Genomic DNA, 16,470 nt, shown 5'->3' on the forward strand with positions numbered 1-16,470 from the left:
TCACTTATAGGACATCAAGTAATAAAAACATTTAAGTGTCATTGTGACAGCTCGTAATTACTGACGCATCAGCCATCATCCATAATGTGAACCCAAGCAGGGGGGTGAATCTGATCTACACATACCAGCATCACCTTATATACAGATGAAGTCTCATTGTGACTGCCTGCTGTCTATTTCCGGCTAAAAACGTAGAAAACGTTATCAAAACCTGTGACTTTTTGAGTCAAACATTGATAAATAATAAGATAAAATAGCAAAATGTTTATTCTTTAGTTCCACATACTTTTCTTCTTCTTTTTTAAACCAAATTGAGCTTCAGAAAAAAAACCTTAATTGGCTTTTGGGCTGTGGTCCTACACACGGAGTGTGATAGCGCATTCATTTGAAATGACCACAAGGAGGCGATACCTGTGGTTACAAAAACAGTTGAGCTTGATTTAGACTTCTGCGGGATGCCGTAACCGCAACCATCCACGGCATTTAAGTTGTTGTGGTATGCGTTGACCGGATGTGTAGTTACATCACATCAGGTTATGTGGACGGTTACAGCGTAGGGTTAAAATGAGTTTCCCATTTCTGCGTAGTTAGATATTTCCTGCTGAGGCATAATTCTCTCAATAAACCCACCCTGTTGGTCACTTTGCGTGCTGCTAGTAACGTCATCATAGTCACATCCTTTCAAGTTCAGTGTTTTGGTGCTGGTACTCCCTACAATATGCTCCTGAATGATCAGTGTCCCCAATCAGACAATACCTTCACATCAGCACTAGTTAGCAGGAGAAGTGGTCAGTTTTTTAACACTGTTGCAGCATCCTGCTCTGTGTAATCTGTGAATCTGAGTTTCCTGCTGATATGTCATTAAAATGGCAGTAAAAACTGACACGATCCTAAATACATGTCTTCAATCTGGCTGCGACAGCAACACAAGTTATAAAAGAGAGGTACAAGACCGGCAACTTTGTTATAAGGTGACGTTACGATCATGCAGAAATCTGTGGTAAATGGCCCTTGACTTTTCCTTTTACACTTTCCTGATGAGTTATGGACTCAGTCGCTCATTTCGAGTGGGAAAAAAGCCTAAGGTGTAAATTTTGTTTCTCTAACTTTCAGAAAGATAGATCGTGCAGAGAGATGTGTGATTTCACAGTCAGATCAACTCCTTGCTGGGCTAATCTAGTTTCAAAACACCAAGATTCTCATGTGGCTTAAAAACAGGATTTAACAAAGCAACAGGTGACGTCACAGCAGCTACATCAATTTCAAATCATCATAACAGGATAAGCTGTGCAGTCTCAGCTTGTTGCAGGGCAACACCTCCAAAGCTTAGTGTCACCTGATGCTGGCGGCTATAACAGAGAATATTGTAAGTGGTGTGTGAGGAAGTGGAGGCAAATAAGAGGGCGATATGTATTATACTAAAAACAAACCCTTCTCAGCCGCCTATTGTATCTATCCTGCTCTCCAGCATGGCGACAGCTGTTAGTCACCAAGAGCGTCAGCCATCATTATTTTACTGTTTAATTCATTGTTGGTCTAAATATATGATTTTTTCCCCAGACTGTAGAAAAGAGAAAACATTGATCTGGGCAGCACAGTTTGTTTCTTTGAGGGCGATCACTGACCATCACCTCATCAGGTACAAAGGATATGGGCGCTAGCTACTTAGCACGCTAACTCTGGTAGCTATCCATGTAACTACCGTAATGACATTGATACTTTTTTCCTGTTTATGTAGCTAAGTAATTTATAAAATAGTGATGATTTCTTCTTCTGCACGTTGATTTTGCATTTTCTTATTGTCCCTTTTAAAAGCTTTCATTTGTCACATTATGGGTCAGTCACACTAGAGTTAAAAAAAGTTTTCCTAGCAACTGAGAAAAACTGGTGGTTGCCCAGTGACTGCATTAAATTTTTATTTTAATGTATTTAATTTTTTTAGCTTTTAGACTAAAGTTGCTGCCCCGCAATAACTTTGTCACTGTTTGTGGAGGAATTTCTCTTTCAGACCTATGAGGTTTTGGCTTGACCCTGAATATCAGAGGCAACAGCTTTTTGCTGATTTATACCATTTACCTTCTATAGTTACACAAACAGATCGCATGTAATTGCCAACTTGACCCCATTCAGTTGCAAACCAATGGCATCTCATTGCCAGTTCTTTGTCGTCTTGTTCCACTAAAGTTGCTCTAAAGACGGTAGCTGAGTTCGAGTGATTGCAGACCTGGTCTTTATCTTCAAATATTTCTAATCCAAAAAGACCAGAGGTTCATTGCACAGACTTACAGCAATTTTGGTTGTGCCATCATCTTGAAACACTGTTTTCCCCAGTGTGACTGTAGCATTAGCTTGTTTTGGAAAAATCAGAAACTCTTAAATTCTTAGGAGCTGACACCAAACGTGTCCACAGTGACTGCTTGAAACAATCCTTTGAATCTCGTGCTCTCAGAAGTTTGTCAATTTTAAAGACACTGTATTTCACAGATCGATGGTGACATGTTTCCATGTTTACCTAAGTTCAACTTCCCATCTCCTGATCTTTACATGTCTCTGCTGAATTAACACTGCCAGATTCTCTAATTTCCCTGGAGAGATCATCCGTCGATCCTATTTAAATCCCACTCCCATGTGTGCCACGGCAAAGTTTTAGTCACAGGCAGAAACAATTCGCAGCTTTCGTCACCTCTAGAGGGGGGTCAATGAAATTAAAACACCCCGCGGAGCTCAGTCTGACCTCAATCTGTCACTGCAACTTGGATAGAGAGAAAGCAAGGAGCCAGATTGAATGAGAGACAAAGAGAAAGGAGTGGTTCAGAACGAGTGAGGGGAGATCTTTTCTGATCCTGGTGGACAGGAGAGTGTGAGGATGGGGAGGAACAAAGGTGAAGAGGATCTCAGTGGAGATGGAAACAGAGAGGAGCAACATGGCAAAATGGAGAAAGGCAAATAAAACCAGGAGCTGTGATTGAGACGATGATAAGAAAATCCTTTGTAAAGCACGGGTCAGCTTTGCGATGGGAAATGATAAACAGAAAGGCAGGGCATGAAGAGGACAGAAATAGCCTTTCCTAGAGCAAACATTTACCGGAGTGTTTTGCGGTACATGTCTTCCTCGGTGATTCCACAGTAGGTGAGCGTCTCGTTCCACATGGGATTCAGCGTGTTGCGAACAGTCTTGGTCTTCAGTTTATTGGCCTGTAAGTGATGGGCAGAGAGAAGAACACATCAATTTAATGCCAGGCTTTGTCGAGGAGAGACAAACGGAAAACAACCTCCGCGAGGAAAACAAGTTCAGTTCCTACAATCTACAAGGTCATTTTGCCTCATTGCCGATTTATTGGTCTGCACTTTAGTTTTCATTGCATAACGCTAAAAAATGCAACATGAATTAAATCTGCACTTCAGAGTCCTTGTGACACGATACTGAAGGCATCTTTCATTTAGGGACAAAAACTCTGTTCTGATAAGAAAATCAGACCTTGCAGGCGCCTGGGAGCAGATGCAGCTTGACGTAGGGATCGGCCAGACCATTGAAATCCATCGGCTTTAGACCCTTTTCAGAAAAGATACAAGCCATGTACAAAAGAAGATCGCAGTACAAATGTTCAACATTTAAAACGACTAACAGACTAAGACTTGAAGGGTTCTTTCTTCTTCTTCTTTTTTTAATCAGTAGAACAAAAAACACATGCTGTTGAGTTGTATCTTGGTTCAGCTGCAGTGGCTCTAATGGAGTTTTCCGAGTTCGGGATTTACCTTTGCTCTGAGGACTGTGCAGTGCAGGGAGCTGGTGGCTTTCTCGTACAGTAGGTCAAACTCTAGCGTCCCCAAAGAGGCTGGAAGGCAGTTAATAAAAAGTCACACACACACACACAAATCTGCGCCATTTACTTTGGTAATTGCTTTTGAGCTGATGACTTTATTATCTGCAAAACAGATGGAGAATGATGGCAGGGAGAAACACAAACAGCAGATGAGAAGGAGAAATTGAATTCGCTCAGACTTTTATGAAAACATCTTTTCTTTGTTTGAAAGGAATACATAAAATATTTCCCTTCTTGTTGGGAGTTGATAGAGAAAGATTGAAACTGCAGTGCATGTACTGCAGACAGCAGCTGGGTGGCTGACCTCAGCATAAAGCATGGAAACAACCTACACTGCTTCTACCCAAAAACACATAAAAACCCATCTCCTAGCAACTCTTAAACTGAATGACATGTCTTTCATTCATCCTTTGTAATGCTATTCCCGTGTAGAGGTTGACCTCTAATGTAGTACCCGGAAACTTCTACAAAACTTTATACTCAAGTCTTGGTACATGTTTATTAAACGATCTGTCCTTTTTTATCCTTGGTGGTATTTTTCTTCTGGTGGTCTCCGAGGTCCCTGTTAGATTTACAGTCTTACTTTTCATGACTCTGTGTATTTGTAGTTTCTGGTATTTTCTGTTTTGTTCTGAAGGTTTTCTTGTGTTGTTTTAGTTCCTGTTTTTGATGCTTTCTAAACCTTTATCCTTGTATTTAATTGCTTCCCACCCCAATAGGTCAAGGAAAGGGGAATTTATTGGGACTTGCACAGAGAATCCCACTGCATTTACATGAGACGCTTATATTCCTCTAAAACTACATGGTCCTGAAGATGGAGAACAAAAAGCACATCGCTCTGCACGCTTTTAGTAAAAATAAGACCACAGCCTCCTTGCAACTAAGAAAACTGAGAGGTTTCTTGGTGACAGAATTGAATTTTTTAATATTTATGGACTCACTACAAGTAGCTGCAGCGACCAGCTGGTTCGTCAGAGGTTTATTGTGCAACACCCTCAGCCTGCAAGGCTGCCTTCCACCAGGCAACGTGGTGATTAAAAACCTTGGGACTCTCTGCCAAATAGCTGTGTTCTGGTTACTTTCTTATATAAAAACAAGGTTGTCAAGCACCTATGTCGTTCAGCAATTAAATCATTGCCCTGCAGACTGTACCTCAATATTAAAGCAGGAATTTGTGAATTTCAGATCTTTGAGGTTCTGGCTGGACTCTGAATGCTTGTAGTTTATGTGAATCTACCGATTTAGCCAATTTATTGCAGTTAATTGCAAACAAAATTGCTATTTTATAGCCAACCTGATGTACAAAGGTTGCCCTGAAGATGGCAACTGACTGTGAGCGATTGCATGACAATGAAATTGCAAGTTCATTGTAGATGTCCAGCATAATTTTGGTCATGTTGTGGTCTCAAACTACTGAATTCACCGGGGAACTGTAGCTTTAAAAAGCCAGATGAATAAACTTTGATATATTCTGAGGTAATCTGATAAGGAAAGTTGCTTTTTTTTTCTTACAATAAAGTTGGAGTCCTTTTGCAGACTATGCATGGAGCACTTGCTGCAGTGCAAAGTTCTTTCAATATTTCAAGCGGTGAAATGATCCGCAGTAAACCAGATGTGCGCTGACTTAATTTTATTTGCTCTTAGATTAGGTTGCTTCAATGAGACTTCCAGGTGACTCACTGTTATCATCGCTGTCACAGCTGTCGATCTCAATGGAGGTGTCCATGCTGCTCATGGCTGACAGGGAGCCCCCTCCCCCCGCCGCTCCCGGTAACTGTGGCGACAAAAGGCCACTGCTCCCCCCTCCTCCTCCCATGGGCCCTCCAGCTTGACCTGTGCTGCCAGGGCTGAGCGTTGTGGGCGCCGCCACCTGATTGGGCGAGAGTGGCTCGGAGAAGGAGGAAGTGGGCGAGAGGCGAGGGAAGTAGGCAGAGATTTGACGAATGGGGCGTATGGGGCCCGGGCAGACATCGATGGCCATGTGCTCCTGGATGGTGATGCCCAAACGTTTTCCTTTTCGCACAGTCATAGGGCTGGAAAGGAGAATATCACATTAGTGTATGCACACAATTTTGAATTGCTTACCAGTGTAGAAAGAGTGAAGACGGGCCTTTTCTTTTCCTCAGCACTGAGCTCAGTGAGGTGTTTGATTACAAACAGTCTCTGCTCCTCTAGGATTTTCATTTTCAAGAACATATCTAAGGATGTTTTTTCCTCACAGTGCTTTCCTGGTGAAAATCTTTCTAGTGTAACTGGAACAGTTTTAAAAGATGACATTACATTTAAGATGTGCATACATTTGCATTTCAATTAAGCAGATCTGAATAAACCCAACCCTATCAGAGAGGATAAAAGATAATGGACAACGGGGGTCTCCTCCATATCCTAATCGTCCTCAATGAAACAGCAGTGTGTGTGAGAGTGTCTGAGCATGCATCTTATCTATAAAAAGCTTTTCAGAATGCTCTGCAGACACAAAGGTAATTACATAAATCTTTACAGGCTGAGATGGAGAGAAGATTCCTGATGATTATATAGTGTTGTGGTTCCAAGGAGTGGAGCTGACCACGAGGCTGATGTGTCTGCTCTTTTCCCAAAATAAAAAAAAGAGGGGGTGGACAAATATCTCATAGCTTTTGTTTTCTCAGCAGGGCTTGAGGGGCCATTCTGTCCTCTGCAGCGAACTGAAAATCCCCCCCTGGACTCCCATCGCTGCTTTCTCTGCATTAATCGATTGGAACTGAGAAGTTAATATTTGCACTTACTCCGTGTTTGCCGTGCACGCCGAGTTCAGCGAGATTTAGAAACATAAAAATGAGAATTCAGACAGGGAAAGCTTGGTGTTCTGTTTAAGTATTTTTCATGTAATAAATTCTTATTTTAAGCTCATTTTCAACGTCTTATTGGATGAAAAGTAAAAAGCGAGACTGTCTTCATCTCTCCCGGTTACCTCTAATAGCCTATAAAAACATCAGAGTTTCTTTAAGGTTAAACATGAGAATAGAGGCATTTTAATTATTAATTCAGACAGTACACCTCTTTACATTCATCCCTTCTAAAGAGCAGATGCCAGTCTTCTATAACACAAATTTTTAGTGAAGGTCTTGCATCAGATTTTGTATCAAATTCAAAGGACTCGACTGAATATAGACACATTGCCACGAAGCCCTCCTTTCTCTGTGAAATTACTAGTTATGTAACATAGAAAACTACTTGGATAAGGTCAGTATATTCAATAAGCTTACTGCTTTCAAATGGTTTCACCAGAGAACTATTAAAAGGGTCTGAAATTACATGTCACGAACTGCAGACAGTATGAAAAATTGGACGCAGCTTCTGGGTCAGAAAAGTGGAGCTGTGGTTGCAAAATGATATCTAGTTGTATAGAAATCTTTGTGGACATGGCCCTCACGCCGTGTCCACCTGTGTAAACCCTTTGCTGAAAAGTTTATGGGCTCAGTTAATTATTTTGGGGTTATTCCGAATGAAATATTAAGTCAGTTTGTACATTTTAGTGAAAATCTCGTGGGCCTCACCCAATCTTATATTTTTTTACTAAAAAAATGCAAAAGAAAGTGTTGTATTGAAAATTTTATGCAAAAAACATAGACAGCACAGGCAGTTGGTTATAAATTGCTAATGCTACCTTAGTGTTAAGGTCTGTGTACGACCCACATGCCACTCTGAGACAAACTTCAATCAGTCTCGTATATTTAGGTCAGTGTAATGAGTAATATCACAAACTGACCACCACCTACTAACAGTTTTAATTCACATTTTATATAAAGAAATACATAAGGCAACACGGTGGCACGGTGGTTAGCACTGTTTCCGCACAGCAAGAAGGTCTTGAGTTCAATTCCACCATCAGTCCAGGGTCTTTCTGTGTGGAGTTTGCATGTTCTCCCCTGAAAAAGGATAAGCGGAAGCGAATGGATGGATAAATACATTTATATACCTACCTACTTCAAACATGTACCTGCAGTGCCTCCACAGCCCACCAGGGGGCTCCAGCTGCAGCTCACAATCCGATTGTTCAGTCTGACGTCACTAGCCGTGTCTGGGCCTAAACTCCGCTGCAGGTCCATATATCAAACGATCACTATGGCATTACTGAGAGTTGAAAAACTGTCTAAAGTCTTTCATCTTTAATAAAATGATCAGCGTTCTGCTCTACCAGGTGTAACAATTGAGTTTAACATCCAGGCATCCATGAAAACGGAATTTATGACATTTAACGGAGTTAGAAGTTAGCAGGGTGTTAGCTCGCTAGCTTCTATCTAAATACAATATAGCACGTCCTGACTGCGGGGTTTTGGAAACAAATTAAAACGTACAGCTCTGCTATCACTTCCAGCATAAATGAAGACAGAAAACTAAACAGCAGTGACGTTTGTAGGGTTACTGAAGTTGGGCTAGCTGGTATATAATGATGTGCTACGTGACCGCTAGCGAAACAGCTATGTTAGCATAATATAAACAAGCTAACTTTTTTTCCACTCGATAAAAGTTACCGTGAGTGTTCTCGGTGGTCAGGAACAAATGTAATCGCATGGCAGGATGCTGTAAAAGGACCAAACTTCAGCCAGGAGAACAACTGAGATAATCCATCCACAATACGAGGTTAGTCAGTCATATACTGCTGCATGGGCTGGGCTGTAGTTACATCCTAAGGTTTTAAAAACTGAGTTTAAATAAATGATTAGTGGTAATAAAAGCAGAGGGAGGTCAACAGGGATCACTGACTGTTTTAGGAGCTTTTTGAGATCAAATAGAAGAAAATACATAACATTAAACATGTTAACAACACAAAAGCCATATTAAACGCAGACTACTTTAGACCCGGAAGTAGGATTCGTCGCGTCATCACTGAACAACCGGATAGCATCGATAATACAGTTGACCTACAGTGTACTCATTGAAACGTGTTTTTGATAGCTAGCCGATGAGTATGTGGGTTCACAGCCAGATCTGCTTCTCGCTTGTGACATCTGGTTCTAAATCACCAAGACGGCGGTGACAGAAACGCTCCACTGGGTCACATCACATGCCACCAACAAACATGGCGGAGAAGTGGGGATGTTGAATTTTAGACGAGCCTGTTGTGTCCATATTACCGGAGTCACTAACCATGTATTTATTGTTGACAAGATTTTGAAAAGGACACTCACGGGTGAGCAAAAATGTAGCTACAGCAAGCAGGCGGTTACACTTGAACTGTAGTAAAAGGCTAGCCGACTATAACCAAAGGTCGAAATCAGTGTGAAAGTAGCTACCAAAACCCCACAAAGTCAGAACATTTTTGTACCCTTCCGGTAAAACCACACCCTGCTTTACACTTGAACAGAATCAGACTAGTTGTTTTCCAGCTACCACTCTTTATGCTAGGTTAATGGCTGCAGGCTGTTTTGGGGGTCAAACTAGTAAACAGATCCATTTCCGAGACTTCTCTCATCAGGACTCCATCATTATGACCAACAACTCCCCTGGCTGTCAGTGGCTCTAAATTTGTTGCCTCTGACCGTTGACCTTGAGTAGAATTGCGGGCACCGAGGGTCACTCGTCATACACAATCTGGTCTCACCGCTGTGAGCGCAACAGCGGGTAATATACACCACAGATAATCCAGCTCTTTCTTGGCCGGCGTTGAAACAAACTGTTGAAGCACGCCGCAGTGTGCCATGCTGCAAACTTCCCTGACTCATTTGACTGAAAGGACTTTGACAGACTTCTGGCTCTGGGATGGGAAATGATGGACATCTTGCCTTTTATAAACCAGCAGCTGTCATGTTTTTGGTGCCACAAGAGCACATTTAATGACATCAGAAATCCTGAAAAACACGGAAAAGCGCCGCCGCTCTGTTTTACTGTTCAATTAAGCAGAGCAGAGATATCCTAGACTTGTTGCACGCAGAGTCAGAGGTAAATCATTTAGAGAGAAAACAAAGCAATAAATCACTTCTGCCCGACAATAAAATAAACAAAAGAGAAGCCGCCCACGGGTGAAAATGAACTTAAGAGGTGGATTGCTTGATATTAAGAGGAAGGTGAAAACGAGTCAGTGAGCTCTGAGATGTTGATTGACTAAAATTTATTGATGGATTAATTCAGAAGTTCTTATAAGAAAAAATAAGCCAGGAAAGCACACACACACACACACACACACACACACTGTGCCATATCAGCATGCACATCTGCAATCACACATGTAAATATAGTTCTATGAGTTATTAATTCCCCTAAAATTACACACAAACACACACACACCCAGCAGCTTGTTGGAGGGTATTGGCTGATATAATGTGTGCAGTCAGTCCCCCCCACCCCCTGTTTTTGGCAGATGTGGCTGTAAGCTGGAGCAGCCTGAGCACTACCAGCACCACAGGCATCAACAGCAGCACACGTACACCCTAGAGGCCCGGTGGCTCGCAGCTCTCTGGGAAGCAGGAGCTCTCAGGGAGCTCAGGACTGATCGCTCTCACGCTGCCAGCTGGAATCTCTCTCATCTTCTCGTTTCCTCGTCATCTTGTTGCTGAGAAGTCTGGCTGCACGCGCGCAAGATAATAAGATGCCGATTTCAGCGTTACACTTTACAGGTTTTTATGTGCTGAAGCACTACTTTGCATAATTCCTATATGCTGCAGGATAATGTGCCACTGGTTCCCTGCAGCTACACACACTATCCCTACATCTATTAGTTATGCAACCATATACAGTAGAGTATTTTATGCACGGCCCCCTTGTACTTATGTTCATGAGGTTACATAGGTTTCCAGCTTCAAAAGGGGGGGGGGGGGAGCGACGCTGCCACAGTCTGGCGGTCAGAAATATTTTTGCGCAACATGCAATCTCCCCTCCTCCCCTTTTAGCTCCTTCACTTTAAATTAGAGTCATATCACAGGCATGGGAGCTCTCTTCTTCAACCTCTGTCTTCTCACCTCCCCTTTCTTCTCCTGCACTCTTTATCTCTCATTATCTCTCCATTAGTCTTTCACAGACACCTTTATTCCACCTGTAGGTGCGTGAGGATTTCTCTGTCTCCCGGCTGGTTTTCGTCTACTTTCCCCCGTGTCCTACATACAATGGGGCCCCTGCGGCAGGCTCCATTCACCTTTAAATAACAAGCTGCTGGCTGACAGGCAGATGGTATAGTACTGTGCTTTCAGAGTGTAGCTGCTCATTAGAGCTTGGTACTCAGCATCATCTACAGCTAACCATCGTGACAGTCGGCACTTATAAATTAAGAGCCAAGTTATTTTCAGGCAGCCAGGAACGGGAAAACTTGAGTGAGAGTGTGACAGGAAGGTGTGAAAGAAAAGTGAAAGAGCAGACACATGCCACATGTTGCACCTCACTGCTGTATGCAGAATGATCTGCCTGGTTTGTGATGCATTAGTTTTTTACCTTAAAAAGAAGCAGACATGCACATGAACCTTACAGACAAAGTGAGCATGCAATGACGGCAGTGGAAGGTGGCCAACAAAACCTAAAACCAAACATCTGAGAAGAAGTGCAGGTGCAATTTAAGAGGAAAAATTAACATTTCCAGCCTTGGCTTTAGAATCAAACTATCTGCATTTCAGAATAAAAGAATAAATACGGTGTCTTACCTCAGTGATAGCGTAAGTGTGAAACTCCTCATAAAAGAAAAAGAGGAAGAAGAGGGGATTCTGGTGTGAAGAGGAGAAGGAGACTAACAGGTGGCGGAGCGGGGAGCAGAGAGTAGGGACAGAGCTGGAGAGAGAGAGGGAGAGCAGGGACGGAGCGAGCGCAGATTAAGATGAAAATGAGGAGCTGAGGGGAGAGAGGAGAGCGGCATGCTGGAGGAGGCAGAGGAGGAGGATGGAAGGAGTCAAGAGGATGAGAGAAAAAGAGAGAGAGGCAGGGGGCGAGTTATTCCTTGACAGTCTGCTACGCATGTGACCATTTCGCCTCACTCCCTCCTGCATCCCCCCACTGTCACACACACACACTTGTTTTTGCCATTTAGGAGGAGACTGCTTTGAAATCTACACATTCCCCTTCAGAATTAAACCAACCTTTGAGAGTGAGGCTGATTATCCTTTTTTTTAATGCAATGAGCAAAACCAACATTGGATTATCCTGATGGATATTTACTAATGTGGAATAAAAACAAAGAAACAGAATCACTTTAGCAGCAAAAAACAGTTTTTCAATTTGTTCTTAACCCTTTAACTGAAACAGCACAGCTGTTTATATTTATGTTATACAGGATTTGATTGATTGAAGATACTGGAAAGTTGTGTGAGCTTAAGCCAGGAGATCGACATGATTTGATTTGTTATTAATTATACCATAATTAGACATTTCACCTTCTCCTTTCCTCTTGAGGGGTTGCTTTTAATCACAATACATCTAATATTGAATATTGAACATCTAAAAATGAGATGTTTGTTCGATTTTTTTGTAAACAGAAGCATGAAATTAAAAGATTGAAAAACAGCCTTGTGACTAAGATGATTTCGTCTTAGTTAACTTAAACTGTTGGCCATTTATCTACATTTTGGTGTTAAAATGACACTTGCAAATTTTGCTGAAGCATGGCTTAAGTTTGAAAATTTGTTTTTGTTCTAGAATTATTGAAAGAATTTTTGTAAAACCAAAATAAAATAATTTCTTTGCACGATTTAAAACCACAATTAATGACATTATTCAAATTTTAAAAGAAGAAAAACGTTTTATTGCTATAGGTGGAGCAGTGTCATTCCATCAGGGCAAGCAAGACGAGCAGTGCTTGCCCTTTAAAAGCTAAAAAGAGACATCAATTAAAACAGTCTCTGACATCTAACACAGTATTCTGTCATAAAGCCTCTTGCTTGATTCTGTCTTTTAAATGACTTCCACCTTGTGGCAGTTGGCTATTGTCTCTGGAAGCAGGTTGACTGCTTGACTGGGATCCCATTGAAATCTCTGTGGGCAAGCGATTTAATCTGGATGCCCGTTAACAATGACTTTAGCGCGCCAGCAGATTTTTCTAGTTGCTTGCACATGGGCTTTGTGGATAATCCAGCGGGCTAGACCAGTGTCACCAAGCTGTGCCTGGCTTTACTTTCACTGCTCTGAGATCAGTTATTATATGCTGTTTGTAGAGCTAGTATTAGCAAGTAAACAAGCCCGCTTAACTGTTCATTTAAACCGATAAGTTTTCTCTTACTTACCACCTTGCCCAAAATGTGTGATATGTATAGAGGAGTTAGTGTGGTGTGATGTGAAAAAGGTCTTGAATGATAACTCCTGCATATTAGCACAGAAAGCCTTGATAATGGAGGGGGCCTGGGTTGTCTGGGTTTTAAAAAAACAGTAAAGTTAGCAGCAATTTCACAATAGCATATCTAAAAAAAGAGTTTATCCAGTTGTATTAAGTCACCACCTTAAATTTTCCTGAATATTTTTTGAATCCCCCGTAGATATTAATGATTAACTGTGTCACACATGGTTTAATTCACCTGTCATCATCTCTGCTTGCCTTTCTACAAAATTCACCACATGCCACTGAGGTGAAATAATGTACCGGAGCTGGAGAGGTCAGTACCTTCTAGCTAAATCTGGTAAAATTGACCAAAAGTAAAAGTTGTGCTCACCGACTGCATCAGCCTTTCCAAACTAATGTTTGAAAAAACATGAGGAATTAGTCATGATGGAAAAATTAATCAACTGAGCAGTCCTCCCTCTGCTTTTAGTCTTTAAGCTAATGCCCCGACCCTGTATTTGATGCACAAGCATGAGAGTGCTTTTCATCTTTTCAGTCCTGTAAAGAAAAAAAACCCCACATTTCCTTTCCTGCAAAGTTTAAATATTCTTTCAACATGTTATCCACCTAACTTCACCCTAACTTAACCCCAAGACTGAGAATTTTTCCTTGTGAGGAAATTGTTTGTCTCCCTGTGCGCGTATGAGATTGGTTATTATGTCCTAATAATGTCAGCCGCACAGATACACAAACTGTGTTAGTTTTCAGGGGGAATACATCTAATTAAACCTTTCCATCTTTCTGTTCGTGTTAATTCCAAGCCAATACACTGCATCCGAATCCAACTGTCGCTCTCTCAACCACACACACAACCACACACACACACATACAGTCTGTTCAGTCTCTGTTGCTCTGTATAATTAAGCTAGTAGCTCTTGAGTCTGTGATGGACAAGGGGAAACATGCTATTTCCCCCTTGCGTCAGCTGAGAGGGCAAAATTGGTGTTCTCTCTGTCTCTTTTTATCTGACTTGCCCCCCTCTTTCTTTGTCTCTTCCTTTCAGATTTAAGTCCACTCTCTGAAACTCATTGTCTATCAAAAAGAGGAGCCAGAAAACTGTCACACAGCACGGGATGATGAATAGACGTACTGGCGGGTTTTTTTTGTTTGTTGTTGTTGCAATCTTCAAAAACTGCTTGATGTCTTTGTTCAGTGGTGTTCATCATGTCTTCTTTCTTACTTCTTACTTCTTACTCCCCCTTAAGTTATCTCTCTCTTGCTTTCTGTCATGCAAACAATCACACCCACTCTCGTATATGGTCGCACCATAAAATTTATGCCATGCAACAGACATGCGTGAACGCGTGAACGCACGCCAAAAATTGGCACAGCAGCCTCTAGAAAGGATGACTCCCACTCCTTCATGCAACACACATTTACGCAATCGCACACACAGCACACACATTTCAAGCCAACACTCTACTGATGTTGTGAAAAGACCCTTCAGTCCTTAAATTTGGGATTTATTCCACTTCCCTCCCCTCTTTCTCCTCTCCGTCCTTATCTCCACTCTCCTGCCTGCTGTTTATGAGAACAGAAAATCTCCTCATTAGAAATGCATAGTCGTTACATGCTTTCTCCACACCAGTTATGGCAGGGACGGGTGCTAGTGCTTCAGTGAAAACAGCTGACCGCAACAGAGTCCACAAAGGCTCTGACAAGAACAAATGACATCAGCAAACCAGTTGGTCTTGTTGCACATTGATGACAAACACTGACAGGAATAGTTTCTCTAACCAATTATAAAGTTCCTGATACAGTACACGGTGATTATTCAAAAAGAAAATTGATATGGAGTACTACAAGACACTTCTTTTATCTTTTTACCCCTTAAAAGCCTACTAGCCTTGAAGCTGTTTTCTGAACTTTGTGGTTTCTGTCATATTTCTGGCTTCTTACATAACAAAATGCTGGTGTGTGCGTGTCAGATGTTAGCGAGGGTGGTCTCTACTTGTGCAGAATACCCAAGAAAAAACCTGGAAACTATTCTAATGGGTGTCTTCACTTATATACTAAGATGTCAAAGCTATAGGTGAATTATGTTTACAGGGGAGGTCATCAAATTCGTCTTAATGTGGGAAAGGATTAAAAAAACTCCATACGTAACCGCTCTTTGCAAAAGTACCTATCCTGGTTTTAAAAGTGCTCGTTAATACTTTGATTCAGTTTCTTATAGTGGCACATACTCGCTATGTTTTCTGTGCATCCTACATAATCTGCAAACAGCAGATCAGTGCTAATTTAAAATGGTAATTATGCTGATTGACACACACATTTCATAGGAGAATGAATAACTGATGTTTATCTGTGCTAAAATGAAAAATGTTCCAGTTTTTTACTAGAAATATTCCAGGATATCTTTGTCAAATAATCCAGGAAATAAACTCAAGAAACGTTAGTTTACTCTTTTATGGGGTTTTTTCTAAGGCCGATAAAAATAAAGTCAAATGAGATTGAGTCTGAAGCTAACCGAACTTGTAATGGCCACCAGCGAGAAACTCCTCTGATTAAGAAAAAGGAAGTCAGGTCATCTCTCCCATAAACTTCTATTAAAACTAACATATCACATGATTTATTTCCTTGATTTAAAAAACGGTGCTACTGAATTTATAAACCCAGTCACTAGTTTCAAGGCTTATTTGCATGATATTAGTTTTGAGCATGCAGTGTTCCTCATTTTTAGTCCGATCATCCCCTGGTTTGTCACATTTGGTTTCACAACAATAACATGGCAAATCCCCGAATTCTCAAATATATCCTGCCAAAGGATTTCACAGATCAGTGCATGATGGCTTCATCTATTTTTTTTATATATATATATATATATTGGAACAGAGAGAGGGAAACCTGCACACGGCTACTAAACTGAACAGGACTAAATCTCATAAAGTTTTTATCTGTCTTGTATGAAACTTGTATGAAAAGCATACAAGAGTGAAAACACATATAAGATCCCTTGAAAAATGATATAATGAAACTTGTATGTTTTGTATACTTACTAAAAAAATATATGAAAGTAATGAGAAAGTGGCCACTTTCATGAGTAAATCATATATGTTTTTACTATTTCTTTTCCATATGGGTATACTTGGTACAATGCAGTTAGACTTTAAAATCCATTAGACTCCAAATCCATTAGCGAAGCATGATTCATCATTCCAGAGAACACGTCTCCTCTGCTCTAGAGTCCAGTGGTGGCGTGCTTCACACCACTTCATCCAACACTTTTGCATTGCACTAGGTGATGCAAGACTTGGCCTCAGGTGCTCTCCATGGAAACTCATTCCATGAAGCTCTCTACGCACTGATCTTGAGCTAATCTGAAAGCCACATGAATTTTGAAGGCTTGGAGTGATTGATTCTGCAGAAAGTTGT

The 16,470-nt window shown here is 41.2% G+C and overlaps 1 protein-coding gene across 4 annotated transcripts in view; it reads right to left on the reverse strand.

The window, feature by feature from the left end:
• LOC146568432 (double C2-like domain-containing protein alpha) overlaps positions 1–11,716 on the reverse strand; it is a 30,320-nt gene extending 18,604 nt beyond the window's left edge. Inside the window, exons 1-6 of one of the 4 annotated variants that reach the window (XM_085284483.1) lie at positions 11,435–11,716; positions 7,804–7,900; positions 5,505–5,857; positions 3,757–3,836; positions 3,479–3,553; positions 3,086–3,195 (exon numbers count right to left, since the gene is read on the reverse strand). In XM_085284483.1, coding sequence (XP_085140609.1) covers positions 3,086–3,195; positions 3,479–3,553; positions 3,757–3,836; positions 5,505–5,853 — 614 coding nt within the window. In that variant the 5' untranslated portion in view covers positions 5,854–5,857; positions 7,804–7,900; positions 11,435–11,716. Of the gene's footprint in view, positions 1–3,085; positions 3,196–3,478; positions 3,554–3,756; positions 3,837–5,504; positions 5,858–7,786; positions 10,152–11,434 lie in introns of those variants that run through there. The other 3 variants (XM_085284484.1, XM_085284482.1, XM_085284485.1) reach the window with 3 other exon arrangements.
• Positions 11,717–16,470: the final 4,754 nt, after the last annotated feature.

The sequence above is a fragment of the Mchenga conophoros genome, linkage group LG8 (genome assembly GCF_057382185.1).
Source record: "Mchenga conophoros isolate Kocher_MC1m ecotype Shallow Benthic linkage group LG8, M_conophoros_male_GT1.1, whole genome shotgun sequence".
Taxonomy (NCBI): Eukaryota; Metazoa; Chordata; class Actinopteri; order Cichliformes; family Cichlidae; genus Mchenga; species Mchenga conophoros.